This window comes from Amphiprion ocellaris, chromosome 24 (assembly GCF_022539595.1).
Source record: "Amphiprion ocellaris isolate individual 3 ecotype Okinawa chromosome 24, ASM2253959v1, whole genome shotgun sequence".
Classification (NCBI taxonomy): Eukaryota; Metazoa; Chordata; class Actinopteri; family Pomacentridae; genus Amphiprion; species Amphiprion ocellaris.
The window spans coordinates 933,272-956,140 of NC_072789.1; the positions used below are offsets into that span (position 1 = coordinate 933,272).

At 37.6% G+C, this 22,869-nt stretch overlaps 1 protein-coding gene across 2 annotated transcripts in view; it reads left to right on the plus strand.

The window, feature by feature from the left end:
* The window catches only part of LOC111573340 (growth hormone receptor-like), a 36,712-nt gene continuing 13,843 nt past the window's right edge, over positions 1-22,869 (plus strand). Inside the window, exons 1-5 of one of the 2 annotated variants that reach the window (XM_023277456.3) lie at positions 1-239; positions 11,058-11,233; positions 11,330-11,439; positions 19,270-19,414; positions 22,679-22,848. In XM_023277456.3, the coding sequence (XP_023133224.2) occupies positions 11,157-11,233; positions 11,330-11,439; positions 19,270-19,414; positions 22,679-22,848 (502 nt within the window). In that variant the 5' untranslated portion in view covers positions 1-239; positions 11,058-11,156. The remainder of the gene's footprint in view (positions 240-11,057; positions 11,234-11,329; positions 11,440-19,269; positions 19,415-22,678; positions 22,849-22,869) is intronic. The other variant, XM_035951540.2, reaches the window with a different exon arrangement.

Genomic DNA, 22,869 nt, shown 5'->3' on the forward strand with positions numbered 1-22,869 from the left:
GAGGAAGAAGAGGAAGGGGAGGAGGAGCAGCAGCAGCGGACACTAATACTCTGCTGCGGCGGTGAACGGAACACTCCCTCCGCTGAGCCCAGCAGCGGCTGCATGAGCAGCTCGAGCCGCCTCTTAGGACTTCTCCCGGACTAGCGGCTGCTGCGGTCCTGGTCCTGGTCCTGGTCCTGGTGCGGAGCTGCGTCAGAGGAAGAAGCGGCAGCAGGCGGCTCTCCAGGCAGTGGCAGGAGGTAAGGAGGATCCGCGAGTTAATCTGCAGCTCAGGTGTCTTCAGTGAGAAGACAGATTAGAACCTGCAGGAAGGACTTCAGTTTGAGCTTTTATCAGGTTCATTATAGAGAAGCACAACTAAAACTAAAAATTAATCTAACACCAGCTAGTTTGATAGTTTAGTTATCAGGCTGAGTCTTTAAAAAAAAAGTTTAACTTCAGTGGTTGCAGCTTCTTTTCCTAGTTTCTCTAAACTGAACATCTTTTCAGGGAGTTTTCTGAGCAACATTTTCACCGTTTTATACATAAAAGATGACAGATTAATGAAGAGAATAATCCCCAGTGAGAATATCTGTCATCTGACTCAAAGCAGATTCACCAACAACCAACGCTGCTGCAGAACCAAGATGCTGAACTATTTGTCTGTTTGCTGCTGTAGTTTTGTTGTTTTCTGAACACAGAAGTTGTTCCTTCACTTTATTCAGTCACAGGCTGCAGGTTTTGGCTGTTATATGGAATAATATCACGCTGCAAATACAGAAACATGGAGCTCCAGTCAGCATCTAGTTTAACTGATTTGTTGTAAAACTGCAGATTTTTATAATCAATCACAGAAGGTCTGTATTATTTATTTGTTTACATTATCAATACAATCTAACAAACCGATAACGTCACAAAATATCCAATAATAGCCGTTATTATTCACTGAAGCCCAAATAAACATCTTTAAAGTCTCCTAATTCTGATCACAGAAAGCAAATATTCACATCTGAGCAACGCAATTTAGTTGATCTCATGTTTTTGTGAAGAAATAAACAAGTCACACATTTTCAGTCATTTTATAAACCGAATAGTCAATTCATCAATAAAATTACTGGCAGTGAAAAGAAGCTGCAGTCTGACCTTATTATTAAGATTAATTTTACTGTGAAGGTCAGCTGTTAGTTGTTTTAAAGCACAGATTTAATCCTGTCAAGAGTAACATTGATTATAAATATGTTTAGTTTTGGTCAAATGACTCGTACACGGATGCGTTTCCATTTAATTTTATTCACATTTCTGCTAAAAACAAAGAGTTTTTATTTAAACTGCAAAGTGGAAGTAGTTTCTCTGAGTTTTAACTCCTAATGCTGTGTGTTTGTTGTTTTTAGTCGTCTTCTGGCAGTTTTTCTTTGGGTTGATCGTATTTAATAATGATTCTACAGAGAATGGACAAAAGCTGAACTTTTTCCCTAAAAGTGCATCTCAATGGTCTATTTTTACTCAGTTTGAGTTTCAGTTTCAGCCGATTTGAACCATCATCAGCCCAAACATTCACATTTTTACGCTCCAGAGTTTATTTTAGACCTTTTTAATTCCACAATTTAACACCTGTTTCATGAACAAGCTGTCCAAAATATGAAAGAAACCAAAGAAATGAGTTAGAAGGACCAAAATTTATTGACATTTACGTCTTTATAGGACATCAAAATGTTTGTAACTTGGAATTTTGACAGATAATATTAGAATTTGGATTGAGGACGTCAATTTATGAAAAAATATCAGGAGAGAATTTAGATTTAGGATGTCAAAATGGTCATTTTTAATAATTTTATCACAAAAATATGTGCAGAGTTTTGTCTTGAGACACCAGAATGTGAGTTTAACTAAAACACAGAGGATTTTGAATAAATTAACTCACAGGTAAATTTTCACATGCTCCAAGTTAATTTTATTCACTAAATTTTATTATATTTTAACAGCAGCCTACAGCGATGACAAACTCTGTTTACCAGGGAGCAGAATTCATTTATTATGTAATTTTCAGGATCTTTTTTACCGCAGACCGACTGAAATTTGAAGTAAAACACAAACATTTGATGGTTCCAGCATCTCAAATGTGACAGGCTGTTCCTTTGTTCTCCTTATTTAATATCAAACCTTTGGAAATCAACCGTCAGACTTACATAATGGTGAATGGAGCCTTTAATCGGTGCTTTTAAAGGTTTTCTTGCAGACGTCCTGCTGTCAGTAACCTCCATGTGTTGGAGCTGATAAGAATGTGAGCTTTGGGCCACTCCTGCAACATGCAGATGGAGATTGTTTGACTTTAAACAGCCGTCAGACGCCTGAGATGAACGTAGCAGCAGTGAAATGAACAGTTCTGCTCTCAGATCTGATTTATTTTGTCCCGCAGTTGTTTAATCCTGGACTACGACGTGCAGCAGTGAGCCTCGGCAGACTTAGATGTCATTATTATTTATTTTCTCCTGCAGATTAACAATCCGGACACCAATCCCACCGATGGCTTTGGAAGGAATGTCACATTAAAAAAAACACCAAAATTATCATAAAGAAAACTCTAAAACAGAAGATTTTCAACTTTTCTGACGGTCCTTGAACTACTCGTGTAATGTTACGCCCATCAGGAAACTGAACCAAATCTAAATCTCACCAACTCTACAAAAATAAATCATTTCCAATAACAAGATTCTGTAAAAATTAAAAAAAATTCTGCACTCCTGAGCACAACCAAGAAGCCCTGCTTGGCTCAGCTACGACCAACAGTCAAGTGGCAAAAAATCAGAGTTTTAATGGAGAGTTTCTGTGGAAGGAAACCTCGTCAGAACTTTGTCTCCTTCACACGGCAACAGGAAATCATTGAACTTCACTCTTTTAGTTCTGCTCGTGTCTTATGACCTTTTATAACATTCATTTATTATCAGATCAGCTGATTCTCCTCTTTAACAGCTTTCTATTTTCTGTTAAAATCACACTGAAAAATATTAATTTACTCATTAACCCTAAAAAACATGAAGCTTATAAATTATGTCCACAACATAAATATGCAGTTTTACATTTAGTATTTAGTTCTTTTACAGTGTTCCTGTTAAATCTGTTAGAAATATAATTTTACTGATCAAATCTGTCAATAATGCCCATATTAAAAAATGGTAATGCATTTGTTTTATATAATGTTGGACAATTACAGTATTTAAATCAATTTAAATCAGCCAAATGATATATATGTATATATAATATTTTACAGATATTTACATTATTTAATAGAAAAAGTATGCATGTTAAGGAGTGATGATTCTAAATAACTATTTGGTAAATTACAGATAATATCCCAGAAAATCACAGAAAAAAATATTTATGTTGAATAATAAAATTAATAATATTAACGGTTGACTGGGAGAAGTTCTGTCACATCAGAAATCTGTATTTTGAATTATTTATGTTTTTTTATATTGTGTTTTTATTTATTTTCTAACAGTAATTAGTGCAGTGAGCTGTGTAGAGTCAGGAGAATGAGTCCTTCTTCTACAGTTAATGGTGTTTAAAGCTTCTAGTTACTAAATAACTGGCAGCAGAAACACAAATACTTAGCGACTAACCAGGACTTAACATGTCACTGGTGTCTTTACTGACGTTGTTCTGGTGTTTTAAAGGTTTAAATAAATTGATGTTTTATCTCAGAGCGGGTGTTCCTGATCTGTGTTTGTTAATTAGTAACAGGTCATAGTGGACATGTAGGATTATATAACAGCCAAACTCAACATGTGACTCCATGTGGATCGAACGCTGCTGTCGCTTCACATCTATGTGTTGGTGTGTGTTGGTGTGTGCATGCGTGTAGCGTGTTGCCCGAGGCGTTGTGTTGGGTGGATGCTCCGCTGTACCGCCGTATGAATGGAGCTGCAGAGCGCCGTCCGTCCTCCAGATAACTCTTATCTCTGCTGATCTGCAGACAGTTGGAGCTGTGATGACAAAGTGCAGCAGTTTGTCCAACAGAAACTTCCTCATGCTGCATTAAAAAAAACATTTAGGGACAGAAACCTCCTCCTGCTGCAGGAAAACAACAACATTTATTTAAACGCAGATTTCTTCCTAGAAAGTTGACCATAAATGTCTTGATTTCACTTTTTACTCTCCTGTCTGCTCACATACACCTCATGGATTTAGGTGTTTTTCATTTGCAGGCTGTATTTATTTGACTAAACTGTTTTCTTGACCAAAAATAGCCTCATCAATAATCAATTAATTCCATAAAATGAATGAAAACGCTGCTGATAAAACCATTTTTAAACCCTGACACTTAATGTTCACAGCAGCAGCATTTTAAATTAAACAGCAGAAAATAAGGACTTCATGTAAAATGAGGTAAAATTAAAGTTTGTAAAGGAAAACAACATAACATAAGAAATGCAGTGGCTCAAAAGTAGAAAAACATTAAGATATAAATAGGAAACATTACTAAAATAACATAAGCAAATTAAGCTAAAATAAGACTAGAAAAGAACAGTAGAAAGTCTTACTACAATTATACTGAGGTATTAAATAAGATCATACATGATGATTAAGTATTGCAGATTAAAGATTAAAATCTGTTAAAAAAAAAAAGCAGAGAAAAAACAAACAAATCAGCTGATCTGAACCCAAACTTTTACATTTTTACTGTCTAGGGTTCATTTTTGGCTTTTTAATACCAATATCTAATATTGTTTCATGAACAAACCGTTTAAAGTATTGAATATGTCGCTGAAAACCTGAAGGAATTATAAACTGTACTCTAAAAAAATAAAACAATGTGTAAAATGAAACAGTAAATTTATTTACCAAAACAGTTATTGTCCTGTAATGTTCTAAAACTGCAAAAATCTGTCAAATAATATTTTTAGCTAATTTAGAGACAGAATCTTTAGTTTTTTACTGAATCTGGTCCGATTCTTCTTTTTTTTTGTAGAATAAAGTGATTTTTGATGAAATACCACCATTTCCAGCTTAGATTTGCTAAAGCTTCTGACCGAATCATGCTTCTCAAATGAATAATTCAAGGACTGTTCAAAATTCTGTGAAGGTTTTTTTCCATTTTTTATTTTATTTTGCGTGTTTTTAAAGTAACATGGCTTCCAAACCCGTTAACTGTGTGAGCAGCATGTTATTTTTTATCTTTAGCTCTAATAAAGCAGCATCTGTGCAGCTGTCAGTCTGTTAGTTGAGGTAATGAACTAAATATCAGAGTGTGTGGTGAACTTTTCTCCCGTTCTGCGTATAAAGGCTATTTGTGTGTTGTGACTTGATTAGAGGCTTTGTTGTTAAAGGTCAGCATCGCGCCGTGATGACGAAGCTTCAGCAGCTCTGCTCTTTAAATGAGCCTTATCTCTTATTTTAAATGACTTTCTGAACGTCTGCACTGTAAGGGGCAATATTTCATTTTCTCTGCGGCTGCTGACGACTTTTATGAACAGCGTATTAATCAGAGGTTTGCAGATGAGCTTCCGGAGTTATTTAATTGTTTTTGGTTACATGAGGATGATTTCTGTCTTCAAAAGCTGCAGTGAGCTTTCAGGTCAGAAGAAGTTTTATTGCAGCATGGTGTTCCAAAGAGTTGCTTTCCTGTCAGGAATGTTTGGCTGAGGAATGTGAGTCTGAGAACTCCTTCTGTGGTCTTCAGGTCGAAGCTTTCAGGCGTGTTTGGGTTCATTATCCTGCTGCAACATGAATCGCTTTCCACAAAGATGCAAACCATGTGCTGTTTCTGTCTAGATTGGGGGAATCCATTCACTGCTGGTGTGAAAAACAGGATGGAAAATGGTCAAAATGATATTAAAAACCACCACAATACAATTAAAATGACCAAACACACACACAAAATGACCTAATTTTTATTAAAAACCAACCACAAGGCAATGAAAAGGACCAGAAAGACCAAAAACAGTACAATAGAAAAAACAAAACAAGTTGTTTGTGAATGAAGAAACAAAATAAACTGTGTCCATCTACAGGAGAAAAATGGGGAAAAGTCATCACGAATTGGTTTTAGAATCAAGAAATGTCCAAATCAAGATCCAGTGACCATAATAATTCTAAAAACGACTACAAGATGACGAAAACGAACAAAAAGACACTCAAAAAATCCAAATCAAGATCCAAAATGGCCATAATAGTAGTAAAAATGACTACAAAATGATTAAAATGTGCCAATCAAGATGTGAAATTACCATAATAATGGTAAAAACGACTACAAGACGATGAAAATAACTGAAAAGACACTCAAAATGTCTAAAACAAAACACAGGATCCAGAAAGACACAAACGAAGGAGCAAAATGACCACAGCTGCAGTTAAAATGTCCAAAACCAGACATGGAACGACCAAATAATGTTGGAAACGACTACAAGACGATCAAACAGTGAATGTATATAAACTGACAGAAAATTAACTGCAACAATCGACTAATTGAATGATTAATTTTAGGTTCCTGCTTTAAACAGACTCGATAAGATCATCCTCAGGTTAATTACACTCCAGAATAAGACCAATCAAGAGATCACAATGAATGAAAACAGGCAGCTCTTCTCTGCCTCCTTCACACCTCCTCCAGATTTTAGCAGCTGCAGCCGGAGGGAATCGCTGCTTCACTGTCCATTTTCTCACTGCTAGAGACCTGCGAGTGCAAACAAGTGAAATTACTTTAGAGGCTGAATCACGGCTCTGCTCTGAGCTCATCTCATGTCTGCAGGATTTACACCACAAGCACACAAAACTACCACAGAGACACACAAAATTATACAAAACAACCAGATAGACACAAAAAGACCACAGAGAGGGAAACAGTGATACATCATGACAAGAAATAGACACAAAACAACCGCAAAGAGACACAAAATGGCAAGAAATACACGCAAAATGACCACAAAATGACAAAAAAACACAAAAAATGACCACAAAATGACAAAAAAGACATGCAAAATAACCACAAAATGACAAGAAAGACATGCAAAATGACCACAAAATGACAAGAAATACATGCAAAATCACTACAAAGAGACAAAAAATAACAACATTACCAGTAAGACACAAAACTAGCACAAATACCTGCTCTCTTTTATTGATAATTTATTTAGAACTCACATTGAAGTTGAAGGATTACATAAATTGTTGTTTAAACTGTCGTTCTATTTAAAAAAATGTTTAAAATCTTAGTTTTTTTGTAAATTTTACGACCATACCAGCATGTAGACTAATTAATAGTTTGGATTCTTGTGGTTTTAACCTAAAAACACAGTTAGAGCTGCTGTGATCTCAGGAAACCGTCCCCAACATTCATCCTCCTGCACAGATCAAACCACCTGATAAATAATCATGTTGCTTGCCACAGATGGAGGACTTTGACTTGTGCTTGCGATAAAAAGGAGCATTAATCACCTAAACCTCCATATCTGTGGACGCCGTCAGGTGTGGGAGTGTTTTCACCACGTGCACCGTGGATTTACAGCACGACCAGCAGACCATTAGAAATCACAAGTTTAAACGGCTTAAATCCGGCTGGATGTTATCTGAGGTAACACTTTATGTTGGAGCTCACAGCGGCTTTTCTGCGTTTGTGGAGCATGACTGAACATTCCTGGGTTTATGTTGGTTCAATCAGATCACACGTCATGACAGAAAAAGACCATTCAGAGTCACATGTTTGGGGCTTTTCCCTCCAGCTGGTGCATCGTCTTGTGTAACGGGAACCTCAGAGGGTGTGGATAACCGTGAAGAACACAACTCTTACGCTCTTTTTTAAGGTGTCACTGCTGATGGCGGTTAACAAGAATGTGATGCAGTGACAGTCACGGCCGCTGTGCGAAGAGACCCACAGTTACCTCAAAAACACACAAGACAATCACAGAGAGGCACAAAATTAACACAAAGTGACACAAAAAATCAAAAAACTGACACAGAAACACCACAAAGACACACAATATGACCACTGATAGACACAAAATGTTCACAAAAACACATCCAACATGATACAAAAACTACCACAAAAACACACAAAATGACCACACAACAACACAAAATGATACAAACCAACTTGAGAGACACAAAGCAACCACAAAGTGAAACAATATGACACAAAGTGACAAGATTTTGATTCAAAATAACTGCAAAGCGATGCGGTGACCAGAGACAGACACAAAATGACTGCAAAGAGACACAAAATCACCCGAAAGAGACAAAAAATTACCACAAACACAAAATGACACAGAAACATCTACGAAGTTAAACAATATTACACAAAATGGCAAGAAATTGATGCAAAATAACTGCAAAGAGACACAAAATGACCACAAATAGATGCAAAATGACCGCAAAGAGACACAAAATGTTACAAAACACACAAGTAGGGGGGAAAAAAGTCAACCAAAATGAGAAGAAATCGATGTAAAATGACCAGATAATTGGACACAAAATGATGGGAAAAGGACCAGAAAACCCACAGCTGGATTTGTTCAGATCTGAAACCTTGTAAATCAGACAGGAGGTGATTCTTCAGTTACTTTCTGACACACAGAGGATTAACATGGGGTGTGATTTTGGGGAATATCTGATGTGAAATGCAGCATGAAGCTGTGAAAGCAGCAGTGAGTGTTTGTGCAGGTCAGAGGTTTTAGTGTCGGTCGTCTTGTATCCTGTCGGGTGAACTGAGTCTGCAGATTAAGCCTGGCCGTAATCCTCCCTCCTGTAAGATCAAGGCGGGGATTATTCGCTGTGATTGTTGTCCTCACGCTCCAGGATGGAACTGCTGCTGTTTGTATGTCGCTGCTGCCGTCCTTCCCTTCATCAGAGCGGACCTGAAAGCCCCTTAGCCTTCTAAGACTTCATCAGTTCACTCCACGTCAGTCTTTTACGTAAGGCCCACTGATTTATTTTTATTGTTTTCTCCAGATGTGTCATGGCTGCTGTTGGTGGCCCTGGTTGACTCTCAGACAGCTGTCAGTTAAAGCAGACACTGAGCTACAGAAAGATATTAGCAGGACGAGGTCGGAGTGGAAAAGAGGTGAAGAAAGAAGGAATTACACAATGAATGGCATCGACCAGAAAGATGCAAAACAACCAACAAAAAATATCACAAAAGAAATGCAAAGTGTCCAAAGAAGTGAAACAAAAACATCAGAAAGTGACAAAACTGACAACAGAGACACAAAATGTCCAGAAAGAAAATTACCAGAGAAAAAATGACTGCAGACTGGGAAAATGACAAAAAAAAAATGCACAAAATTGTCAGAGAGAAACACAAAATTACAAGAAAGAAATTCAAAACAACTAGAAAAAGGCACAAAATGACCAGAGTGAGACGAAATAATGAGAAAGTGACAGAAAATGAGCAAAGTGATTGAAATGACCACAAAGAGACACAAAATGACCAAAAAGAGATGCAAAAGTTCCACAAAAAGACACAAAATGACCAAAAAGAGATGCAAAACAACAGCAAAGAGACACGATTACTGCAAATAACACAAAATGACCACAAAGAGACACAAAGTTACCTGAAAGAGATGCAAAATGCATATAAAGTGATGCCAAAAAACCCACAAAGTAACACAAAATGTATAGAAAAACCAAAATGCAAAACAACCAGAAAAGTAAAACGACCACAAAGACACACAAAATGTCCAAAAAGAGACACAAAACCACCTGAAAGAGATGCAAATTGTTCACAAAAAGACACAAAACGGCCACCATGGGACACAAAATGACCAAAAAGAGGGTGCAAAATGCTCATAAAGTGATGCAAAACAACCACAAAGAAACACAAATCTGCACAGAAAAACAAAATGCAAAACAACCAGAGAAACAAAATGACCACAAAGACACACAAAACAGCCACCATGTGACATAAAACAGCCTAAAAGAGACAAAAATAGCGGAAAGAGTTGCAAAATATCCACAAAGAGACACAATAGGACACAAAATGATCAAAAATAGTTGAAAACAACAATAAAGGGAGACCAAAAAGACAGAAAAAGATGCAAACTGACCACAAACACAAAAAATGACCAGAAATAACCATATAAAGCAATAAAAACAACCCATAAAGAAACACAAAACGTCACAGAAAACCCAGAAAAATACAAAACAACCAGAGACACCAAATGACCCCTAATGAAGGAGAACAAACTCTGAACTTTACTTGTGTTTTTATATTGTACAGTCACCTGCACTGAATGCCTATGTAATCCAGTTATTGATAGATAACGCTGCATTTATGTAAATAGTTTTTAAATTTACAACCTCTGTGTGACAACGGACGTAAACAACAACATTAAGTATTAGAATAAGGCTCTGATATATTCTATCATTCATATAACTCAACGTTAAGTTGCTCTCAGGTTCCCTTCAGCTCTGACAGAGCACCAAAGCGGATAGATTTAAACCGTCTAAACCTAAGAATAACTGAAGCCAGCGTAACTGCAGAGATTATAGTAGGCTTCAGCATGGAGGGGGTTTGTTTCAGGTCCTGGTCTGTGGGTCGACGTGGTGCTGACATGAACACACATCAGTCTAAGAAGAACAACAAACCTGGTTTTAGTGTTTTAACTGGTGTAAAGTCAACAGTAAGGAGCCACATTTAGATTCTGCAGGTGAAGTTCATATTAGATGCTCTGTACAGGAGCTTTACTGAGTCACAGCAGGTTGGTCCTGATCCTAGATTGTATATATAGTCTAGGATCAGGACCATAGACTGCATATACAGTCTCCTAGACTTCTATGTTGCTGTGATTTCTGATCATCAATAACTAATAAATAAATGCTGCATTTCTGTGGTTTAGTTTTGTGTTCACTTTCACATGCAGCTAACAGTGACAGTTGAATGAAATGAGTGTAATTTTAATTCTGACATCCGTGGCATTCCGTATTAATGAGCCTTTTCTTTTTTCCCACTGTGGTTTTATTGTCGTGTTCATTTATATCCAGATATTTCTGGACTTCTGCTGCTGCTATACTACTGTAGGACCTTTGTGGGACGAGGCTGCAGAAATAAAACCTAAATGAGGTTGTCTGTTTTGCTTTGACCAAAGTGTAATTTTTTGGAATGCGTGCGCTCATTATCTGATGAGGCGGCGGCGTCACTCGGGTCTGGTTTGAAGCGAGGCAGTGAGGGGGGTTCAGGCCTTGTGATGAGTCTCATGACTGGAGGAGCTGCAGGAACCTCAGTGTCCAGTCGTCTGTCACATGGAAACCAGACTTTCTCACAGTGAGTGAAGCGCTGTGGGGACATGAGGAGGTCTGAAGGGTTCTCCTCCACCCTAAGCTCATGTTTGTTTGTTTGTTTGTTTGTTTGTGTGGACAGGCTGACGGACGGCAGCAGGATGCTGTGGCTGCTGCTCTGTTTGCTTCCTCTGGTCGCCTGCAGCAGGACCGTCGCCCAGGATGCTGCTCACAAAGGAAAACGCCATGATGGTGAGTTTATCCCGCTGTTCTGTGTTATTTACAGTTTCACTGCCCTCTCAGCCTAAAGCAGGCAGGTTTTATTTGTTCCTGTCTCATGTTGTTCTCACTGTGGGCTCATTTTTCTCTGCATCTCTATAGAAACAGAAAAGTCTGGACACAGAATGACATCAATCATAATAAAAGAACAAAGCGACACTTAAAAAGCTGTAAAAAGCTCTCTGGATTTTTGTCAGGTCACTGCTGGTCACTAATAGTTTTACTGCTGTGATGAGGAGAACAGAAGCTTTAGTTTTTTATGGAATCCTTTTAGACAAACCGATTTATTTATTTTAAATGAGTGTTAGACCCGGCTGTGTAGGGTAGCCGGACCAAAACAAAAGCAGGTGAAACAACGCTAACTTAGGAATTTATTTGGAAAGATGGTATGGTTCACAAAAAGTACATGAAAAGGGGATTAAAAAGCAAATGAGTGCTGCTGAATCCAAAGAAATGACTCTAACGGAGAGTGAGCTTCACACTGACGCTGCTGAATACAGAACTGGAAGAAAATAAAAGATAATTAGTACGAGGAAAAAACTCTAAAACCAAAATACGCAACAGCAGCACCGCTGACCAAAAACTACCAACTGACTCTGACATTGCATTTAGAATGAAGTCATTTAGATGAATTTAACGACTTTAAGCTCAGATTTTTAGTTTTCCAGTTGATGAGTAGTTCAAGTCCTGTCAGAAAGTTAAAAATCCCACAATTCTGTCTGTTTTGGCTCTACAAACTACAGACATTTAACTATTTACATTTTTAATTAGTTCTGTACTCGTCTCCTCTCTGCTCTGAGGAAACACTGCCTGCAGTTCAGCTGAAAACTCTGAAGTTCTGTTCAGTAACTGTTGATCACTAATGACTTCACATAGATCCTTTTTAATGAAGCGGTTATCCTGAATATATATGTAGATACGCTGTTAGTTTCCTACGTTTATTTTGTGATAAAGCTGCTGGTTACAGTTTTATGTAAAGCAGGATGAGAAGAAGAGCTCTTTGTGTCGTTGATGTGATGATTGGATTTATCTGTTAGCAGCAGAACGGATCCTGTGAGCTTCAGAGAAAAGCAGGTTTAGGTTCTTGAAGACGTTTCATGTCTGATCCGAGGGTCCGTTCTGTTTTCAGTTCAGTCAGAGAAGAAGAAATGTCTGAAACAGAAGTTTGGTTTCTGTCACTGAAGCTCTGAAAGTCATGATGAGCTGGACGAGGATCTATATTAACTAATGAAGTCAGGACAGGAAGGCGTCTGGTAAAGAGACACCAACAGGTTGGACTGTTTACTGAAATTATGCTTCATATTTTATATGATTTATGGATCTTGAAGGCAGAAATTCAGATGAAAGTCACTTTTTCTCGTCTTCTCTGCCTCAGTGCTCTGAGCAGGAGTCGGTGGTTGTGAGTCTGTGTTTAAAAAGTTGTTTTTTGCTAATTGCTTTGCATTTTGTTGATTTTTATTGTGGTAATTGCTGTGTTTGGACATCCAGACTACACCTGTTGTGACTCCAGCTCTGCTTTAAAACTCAGTTTATACACAACGATGAAGTTCTCGATGATACGATGGATGTTCTGGATGTCTGGACCATCTGAAAGCAGATAAAGAAAACTCACAGATCAGAGATCCAGCTCTGTTAAATATGTGCTCTGCCAGTCTTCTTTTCTGTTTTCTAACTTCTACGCCTCTCTGATGTAAAACTGAGGTTCGGTTTGTATTCGACAGGCGAGATCCGACTGATACCAGCTGATTTCACGCTTTAACTTCTGTTCTAAGCCAATAATAATCCAGCTGCTAGCATTAATTATCCTCTAGTAGGATGTATTCTGATATATGATGCACAATTAAATGTACCGTGACAAAACACAACATTAGCAATTGACCACTAATGAGAACTAATTTCTCTGTGACACTCATGGCTCTTAATTATGGAGCTGTGGTCCCTCGTATGCATATAAATAGATATTTATACATGTTTACTGCTAGCATCTATATGCGTTATTGTTAAACTGGATCCATCCTGGTAAATACTGTACATCCAGCCCTAAAAAACTGTGACAATGATGGCGAGTGTCTGTAAAATCCTGATTTTAGCTGATTTAAATGCAGTAAAACAGAGTAATTATGTTAAGGTCACACACTGTAAAGGAACAAATTACTATTTATTGTTTTGATAAATAGTAGTTTTACATAATAGTAGTTTTTAGTGTCGAGATTATTGAGTTTTGCCCAGAATTTGTTTAAAATAATCCTTTTTCCCTGTGATTTTATTCATTATTATCTGCGAATCTCTAAAATGACAGCAAAACCATTACTGAACATTTTTCAGTTCTTAATGAACAATTTTTTCTTTCAAATAACGAAAAACATCCCTAAAATAATGACATTTTTAGTTGATTTAAATGCAGTTAAACCTTAAAATTTTACAGTCACACTCTTATTGAACAAATTACTGTTTATAAAAACACAGATTTTTAATGTCGTCATTATTTTCAGTTTTAACCTGTTTTTTAAAATAATTTTTTGCTTTCTCCTGTGATTTTACTTTTTATTATCTGTAAATTAACAAAACAGGAAATTATATAAAGTAACAATAAAAATATTTTTAAACAATAATTTAATTGTTATTATTATTTTCTGAAAATATACCTATTTTTCTACTGAATAATGGCAAGATTTATTTGTTGCTTATTTAAATTAATGCTTTTTTTCAGATTTATTAGTTATTTTTATTTTAATAAAATGGAGAAAAAATCGGTGAAATAACAGTAAATTGTTGAGTTAGAAAATGTTAATTTTTACAGTGAATATTTAAGGAACAATCTAGATTTTGCTTCATTTATCAACACATGAAAGACTAAAACTTGACTAAAAACTGAACTGAAAACACATTTGATCAAAAAGCTGTAATTAGAATTTAATTAGCATCAGAAGCCAAAATGAACTCTGTCCTCTTTGGGTTCATATCGTTTGGATAAATATATTTCCACAGACGTTCCATCTTCAGCTCTTTTTAGATTAGTTTTTAACCAAAAAGAAAACACAACTTTAAGATTGATTTCTCCAGCAGATGTTCTGCTGTTATCTTCACAGGTTTGGTTCCTTCAGTAGATGTTCTGCTGTTAGCTTCACAGGTTTAGTTCTTTCAGTAGATGTTCTGCTGTTATCTCCACATTGAGGTCAGTGAACCTCAGCACTGAGTGTTTAAAAATAAATCCAGCAGCAGCTTCGTCTGACGATTTATTTCCGCTCAGACGGACGTGACGGCAGCTCGTCGATACCTCAGCAGGGAGGAGAACCTCAGACCTGAGCTGCTTTCATGCCTGAGCCTCACCTGGTTCCTCTTAGATCATCTTTTATATCATCAAGCAGTTTTACACCATAACGCTCTGGTGTGGGCTTTTAGTCAGATTTTCATTTTATTAACGTGTTGGACTGAAGTTTATTTGGTTTGTGAGGATGGAAATGACTCATTTCTGACCTCTCCAATCTCCTTCTCCTTCTTCTTCATTTCTTTGTAGTTCACACTTTAGTTTATTTGATGTGGTGTCAGGATTACAAACAGATGTGGAAATGAATGTAAATTTAAAATAATTTCTATCTAGACAAGTTGTTTGGATCATAAAATAAAATCCTAGATGGTTCAGTTCCAGAAACCTGTGACTGAGTGTCTTCTGTAGATAAACTGATCTGGAAGTTGTAATGTGGAAATAATAAACTGAGGCATAATGTTATTTTTCTTAACAAATTTCAGGTTGTTGATGATGTTTTGTAGAAAGATAGTTCATTAACTGTGAACATTTTCAGAATGTACTTTTTACGCTACAGCAAAGGAAATATGTGGAGTTGTGGTTAATTATCGGTTATTATGCTGTGGTTTTACTGGTCACTGGAGATCAAACTGGCCTATATCTGGCCCTAGAACTAAGATGAGTTTCAACCCTCTGATGCAGAAGAACTAAAATCTGTATAATATTTATTGCCCTGCTAATTGCAACCTTGATGCAGTTGGATGGCAGCTGATTCCTGCTAAAATGAGCTGCAGGGTTTCACTGTGATCTGCAGCAGCTCTGAATGTTTGCAGCCGTCATGGCGCCCAGCGTGGCTCCTTTCCGCTTTCTGAGAAGTGGGAGTTGTTGATGCAGCGACCCTGCAGGACGCTGGCTGAGCTCCTTACAGCAAACACAAGGCCTTTGTTTCCTGCTGCTCCAAGCATTCTCTCCTGGATTACTGCTGTTCTCACGCTGCTCCCAGGGTCACCGATGGCGTCTCCAGGTTTATTACTGTATTATTACACGCCAGCCAGCGCTGCCTCACGATGAAGAAAACATTGTCTATAGGTCATGTTTTAACCCTTTGAGCTCCAGGACTCATCAATGAGTTTGAAACACTTGTTGAAATTTCAGAATGAAACTGCTAAACTTTCTCCAGTTCTTTAACTCACCGTGTGTGATGTGGTGCTTTGTTGGAAAACAGAATCAAATTTAAAGTCAGATTAACCCTCTGAATCCCAAAACCAGCAGCAGAATTCAGAGGGATGTTACATTTATCAGAGCAAGAAACTGTAAAAACAGAAGGAAATGTGGGATTTTAGACAGTCCTTGAATTTACCTTATCCAAACCTAAAATCATGATTTTTATTCTGCATGTGTCCTTTAAAAAATTTGCCAAAAAATAAACAATTTGCTCTAACCAGATTCCTTAAAAAACTAATAATTGTGTGTTTTTCTGCACACCTGTGAAGCCCTGACTGACTGAGTTGCAGTAAATGTGAGAAAATTTTTGGGACTTTTGGGCTGAACTGCAGGCAGTGTTTCCTCAGAGAGGAGGCTTGGATGAAAACAAAAGTAAAATTAAAGGGCCACATTTTTTTCTTTTTTATGATTTAGGGCCAAAAGCGGTCCTCCAGAGGGTCCAATCCGGTCCTCAAAGTGTAAAAATTACAGATAAGACATTAACTGCAGATTGTAAATTAGTACAACTATAAATTTAAAATCATTTCTAGACCATGACAAGTTGTTTAGATCAGAAAATGAAATACTAGATTGTTCATTGTTCTTTTGTCATTGTGTATATCATTTTTGTAGTATTTTATGTTTTTATTGTCTATTTTTGTCTGACTTCTGTGGTTTCTCTCATGTTTTTGTCGTCTTGTTTCCTTTTTGTCTCACTTGTGTTATTTTTCTACTTTTTTGTTGTTTTGTTTCTCGCTTTCATCATTTTTTGTCTCGTTTCTGTCATTTGTGTCATTTTTCTCATTTTTTGTCATTTTGTTTCTCGCTTTTGTTGTTTTTGATCATAAAGTAAAATCCTCTATGGTTCAGTTCCAGATGACTAAATGTTGTGTTCCTTTGTCGACACTGTGATCTGGAAGTTGTAATGTGGAAATGATAAACTGAGGCTGAATGCTGCTGAAATTGAATTCATTTTTCTTCAGAAATTTCAGGTTGTTCATGATGTTTAGTAAAAAGATAATTCCTTCAATGTGAACATTTTGGAATGTGCTTTTTTGCACAAAAACAAAGGGAACATTGGGAGTTATTTACAGGTTATTATGCTGTGATTTTACTGGTCACTGGAGGTCAGATTGAGATGAATGTGGAACCTGAACTAAGATGAGTTTGACCCCCTGCTTTATGGCATTCTAACTGTCAGATAGAAGAGGATAATATTATTTTATCGTATTTTACTTTAGTTGGGTCCTACTTTTTGCATCAACAGGATATAGGTAAGTAACATTCCAGAAACAACTGGGATGTAATTTGGCCAAAAGCTCCAAAACAAACTAATAAGCGGACTTTGACTTAGATTAAACCTGTTCTCAGAGATCTACCAGGTTGTAACAAAAAAGAAAAATGGAATTATTGTTTGTTTTCTCTTCAGCTGCTGTGTGGTTCACTCTGCAGCTTCTGGGCTTTTATTTTGTCACAGTTTTCTCCTGTGGGTTCATTTTTCCATGCAGTAAAAAAGTCCTGTAACTCTATGGGGACATGCAGGTGGAACAGCATGGTGTTATCATCTACAACGTTCTCTAACGTGCCCACAGCTCGTACCAACGCTGGGAAAAGATTGCGACTTTCCTACTTTTGCATATTTTTTAAATGTGCTTCTATACGTATCTCCTCTCAGCCTGCAATTAAGACATAAAGTCCCTGAATTTTTGTCTTGTTACTGATTTTTGCAGCTCAGTCAATAACAGCTTCTTACTTCCACTGAGGAGGGGAGAATTTTTAGTTTTTTATAGAATCCAGTTCTAGCAAACGCTTTATTTTTGGTAAATGTATGAATAAGACATGAAAAATAGAGTGATACTGATGAAATGTCGCAGTTTTGAAGCTGAAGTTTGGGAACATTTTCCAGTGAATGTCCCAAAACGGTCTAAAATCCCACATTTCTCACCTGACCAATTTGATTTTGTTGCTGTGTTTCTGCAGGTTTTTATTTTTCTGTATGTTCGTAAATAGTTTTCAAGAATGATTAAATAAAAGAAAGAAGAAAAGGGGAGGTTAAGTTTAAACAGTTCAACAAGGAGAGAGATGGAGTCACACCAAGTCACGTTCTACTTCAATACTTTGTAATCTTTCAATTTACTCACATACAACTTAGAAATACTTGCAGAGCTTTTAATTTGATCCGTCTTTAATCTGCCACTGTGCAGTTTGGATTTCCTTGCTGAGGTTTTGTGTTGAACAGTTTGTAAAGACCTTCATCATTAAAAGTCCTTGGAGTTGACTTCATGAAAGAATATCTAATAAAAAAAAAACAAGAATGTTGGTTAAAGATCAGCTGTTGTGTCGTCATAATAACAAGAGAATGTGAAGTAAATACCAACAAAAGCAGAATAAAGGCTTGAAGAAGAGTTTGAATCCATGATGTTCCAGACAGCTGAGGTAGAACCAGCTAACATAGAACTGACAGAAGATGACATTCAGAGGAACAGTAAGAATCAATCCACATATGTTCATGTATGTTCCTGCACATTTAACAGAAAAGCTCTTCCTATTTCCTCTTTTTCTTCTGGATCTGGTTTTCTGGAAAACAAATGTGTTTTTTGTGCTGTAAAATAATAATAATTCTAACACTGATGAGCATCTCAGAGTTAATGTAATATCTGTGTTCATATTATACTACAGCACGTGAACATATTCTAGTAACCCCTAAAAATAAAATTATGAGCTGAAATCAGCCTGATATGGACTCTTATTACATGTAAGGCTGCAACTCGGGATTATTTTCAGCGTAGATTATTTTCTCTGTTTGTCGATTGATGGATAAAATGTCAGAAAATGGAGAAAATGTTGATCAAAGCCTGAGATAAAAAACCGTCACAGTGGAGGACAGAAAGCAGAAAATATTGACCTTGAAGAAGCAGCAGTCCGAGAACTTGTTCTGTTCCGTCTGAGTGTCTGCAGGCCTCTCAGACTTTGTAGTCATGTCGTTTGTTGTTTGTTGTTTACTATTTGTTTTTAGTGCTTATTGTTTGTTATAAAGGGACAGATTACATCAGTTTATTCTTCTTTCTGCTCCCTTTCATTCAGAGGGTTGGAAACTTTTGTATGGTGTTGAATTGTTTTTGTTTGTTTGTTTGTTTTTCTTTTTGTCAGTGAATGAAATAAAAACAAACAAACATAACTGGTCATCAGAACAGCTGCTGATTAACTTCCAGCTGATTAATGAACGTTGCAGCTCCAGTTCCAAACCCCTCCCCTCCCCGTTCATCACCTGTCTGCTTCTGAAATCACACGTGCATGAAAACACCTGTTGCCATCGCCATGGCGCCGCTGACGCAGATTTGTCCTTTTCACAGAGGAGGCGGTTGCCACGACAACGAGGAGGCCTCACATCTACTACTGCCGCTCGCCCAACATGGAGGACTTCAGCTGCTGGTGGCATCCGCTGGACGGACCGACGGACGGAGAGGACGTCGTCTACGTCCTCTCCTACTCCAAAGAGTACGAACAGCACGGTTCTAGTTCTAACACACTTCTAGTTCTAACACACTTCTAGTTCTAACACTTCTAGTTCTAACACAGTTCTAGTTCTAACACGGTTCTAGTTCTAGCACGGTTCTAGTTCTAACACTTCTAGTTCTAACACACTTCTAGTTCTAAAACACTTCTAGTTCTAACACACTTCTAGTTCTAACACACTTCTAGTTCTAACACACTTCTAGTTCTAACACTTCTAGTTCTAACACAGTTCTAGTTCTAACACGGTTCTAGTTCTAGCACGGTTCTAGTTCTAACACTTCTAGTTCTAACACAGTTGTAGTTCTAACACGGTTCTAGTTCTAGCACGGTTCTAGTTCTAACACTTCTAGTTCTAACACACTTCTAGTTCTAAAACACTTCTAGTTCTAACACAGTTCTAGTTCTAACACAGTTCTAGTTCTAACACACTTCTAGTTCTAACACTTCTAGTTCTAACACAGTTCTAGTTCTAACACGGTTCTAGTTCTAGCACGGTTCTAGTTTTAACACTTCTAGTTCTAACACACTTCTAGTTCTAACACAGTTCTAGTTCTAGCACGGTTCTAGTTCTAACACACTTCTAGTTCTAAAACACTTCTAGTTCTAACACAGTTCTAGTTCTAGCACGGTTCTAGTTCTAACACACTTCTAGTTCTAAAACACTTCTAGTTCTAACACAGTTCTAGTTCTAACACAGTTCTAGTTCTAGCACGGTTCTAGTTCTAACATATTTCTAGTTCTAAAACACTTCTAGTTCTAACACAGTTCTAGTTCTAACACAGTTCTAGTTCTAGCACAGTTCTAGTTCTAACACAGTTCTAGTTCTAACACACTTCTAGTTCTAACACTTCTAGTTCTAACACAGTTCTAGTTCTAACACAGTTCTAGTTCTAGCACGGTCCTAGTTCTAACACTTCTAGTTCTAACACACTTCTAGTTCTAACACAGTTCTAGTTCTAGCACGGTTCTAGTTCTAACACACTTCTAGTTCTAAAACACTTCTAGTTCTAACACAGTTCTAGTTCTAACACAGTTCTAGTTCTAGCACAGTTCTAGTTCTAACACACTTCTAGTTCTAAAACACTTCTAGTTCTAGCACGGTTCTAGTTCTAACACTTTTAGTTCTAACACAGTTCTAGTTCTAACACAGTTCTAGTTCTAACACGGTTCTAGTTCTAGCACAGTTCTAGTTCTAACACACTTCTAGTTCTAAAACACTTCTAGTTCTAACACAGTTCTAGTTCTAACACTTCTAGTTCTGACACAGTTCTAGTTCTAACACTTCTAGTTCTAACACAGTTCTAGTTCTAACACTTCTAGTTCTAGTTCTAATGGTTCTAGTTCTAACAGTTCTAGTTCTAACACAGTTCTAGTTCTAACACAGTTCTAGTTCTAACAGTTCTAGTTCTAGCATGGTTCTAGTTCTAAGAGTTCCAGTTCTGACAATTCTAGTTCTAACAGTTCTAGTTCTGACAGTTCTAGTTCTAACAGTTCTAGTTCTAACACAGTTCTAGTTCTAACACAGTTCTAGTTCTAACAGTTCTAGTTCTAGCATGGTTCTAGTTCTAAGAGTTCCAGTTCTGACAATTCTAGTTCTAACAGTTCTAGTTCTGACAGTTCTAGTTCTAACACGGTTCTAGTTCTGTCACGGTTCTAAATGTGTGCTTCTGCAGGGAACACATTTCTGAATCCACAGTGAACCAGAAACCACTCAGAGTTGATTGAATGTTTTTCTTTTATCCAAACATTAAATGTGATTAAAACACTTTAAATTCTTCCACCAGGAGCTAAAAACACCAAACCAGAGTCTGTGCTGCAGCTGCAGTCTGACCTCAGAAACTCTGAGGGTTCTGGTCATTTGAGTGCGGCTGTTTAAATCCTGTTTGATTTCTCATGTTGGACTTCAGCTTTTAATACGTCGATATCTGAGAGCAGCTCTGAAATCCTGAACGGCCTCACGTGGCCCCGGTCAGACGGCGGTCTGCCCAGAGGACACAACGCTGCCAGGAACCAGGACAGATTGGATTGTGTCTTTGACCCCACATGGCATCCATCGGTTCTCCTGCTGCCGCTGGTGTTTGTTTGTGGAGAACAAAAGTAACTGAGGAATTATCTCATTAAAATAAGACCAGAGCAGCTGGGAGTCCAGGACCAGTTTAACCAGTACGTACTGGTTTCTGTCTGCACCTCCGTCAGGTTTATGAACATTTACCTACATTTGACTGTTTTTAGGAAAAACAGTTGAAATAAATAAAAGAACAGAGTATCTGTCAGGTTAATTAGATCAGAAACAGTAATTTAGGATTATATCAGACGAATGGCACAAAACTGTCACCTTCCCACCATCTAACCAGTCAGTGTTTTAGTAAATGTTATCTGGACAGAACTGTGGAATAATTTTTTAAAACCAAAGGCGACTCTAACAAGCTTTCATTTGCTATTAATAGTTTTTATACTGCAGTCGTCACATCTGAAGCTGCAGTGATCGATGATCAATGATCAAAAGTGACTGATGTGACAAACAGGGTTTTAAATGAGCTGCATTTCCACCCAAAACCTGAACTTTCTTCACTGACTCCAGACGCTGAGATCAGGACTGGTTTGACTGGTTTGACTGGTTTCTGGCCTCATGTTAGACTGAATTTGGACTTTGTTTTAAACTAGTTTTGGACTTCATTGTGGATTTGGATTTCAGCCGGCTGTAAACTAGTTTTGAACTTTGTTTTAGATTTAGTTTTGAACTCATTTTAAAAATGTTTTTGGACTTGGTTTTGAAGTGGTTTTGGATCTTCTCTGAGAACCTGCTTCAGGTCTCCTGTGGACTCGGTCTGTCTCAGTGTACTGAGTCCCTGATCGTCCCTGTGTGGGTTCATCCACCTGCTGCTGGACTCCTGTTCTTCTTGTGGCTGTAAATGTTTCTGTCTGATGTTTGGACTCGTCCTGCTGCTGAACGAATCAGGAGCCTCTGTGATGGATGAAACTCCAAACATCTGAAGTCCTCACATGGTTTCCATCATGGAACCGAGTCTGGCCCCAGATTCATGTTAAAAGTCAAACCCCTGAGAAACCAAACTATAGATAAATGAGACAAACAGGATCTTCAGAACAGAAAGTGAAAACAGAAAGTGTTTTTAGCCAGGTTAGGTGTTTAATGCATATCTTTGAACAAAATAATTTACTGAGGAAGGAGTCCGACGGGACGATAACTAGATGAATAACTTCATCTGTCGTTGGTTTTGTTTGCAGTAAGGGGCCCAGACATGAATGTCCAGACTACGTAACCGCCGGCTCCAACAGCTGCCACTTCGACAGCAGCCACACGTCTATCTGGACCATCTACTGCATGAACGTTACGGCCGTCACCGCCCGCCAGAACTACACCTCCCAGGAGCACTGCCTGGACGTGGCGGACATCGGTAAGGACACAAGTTCTCTCA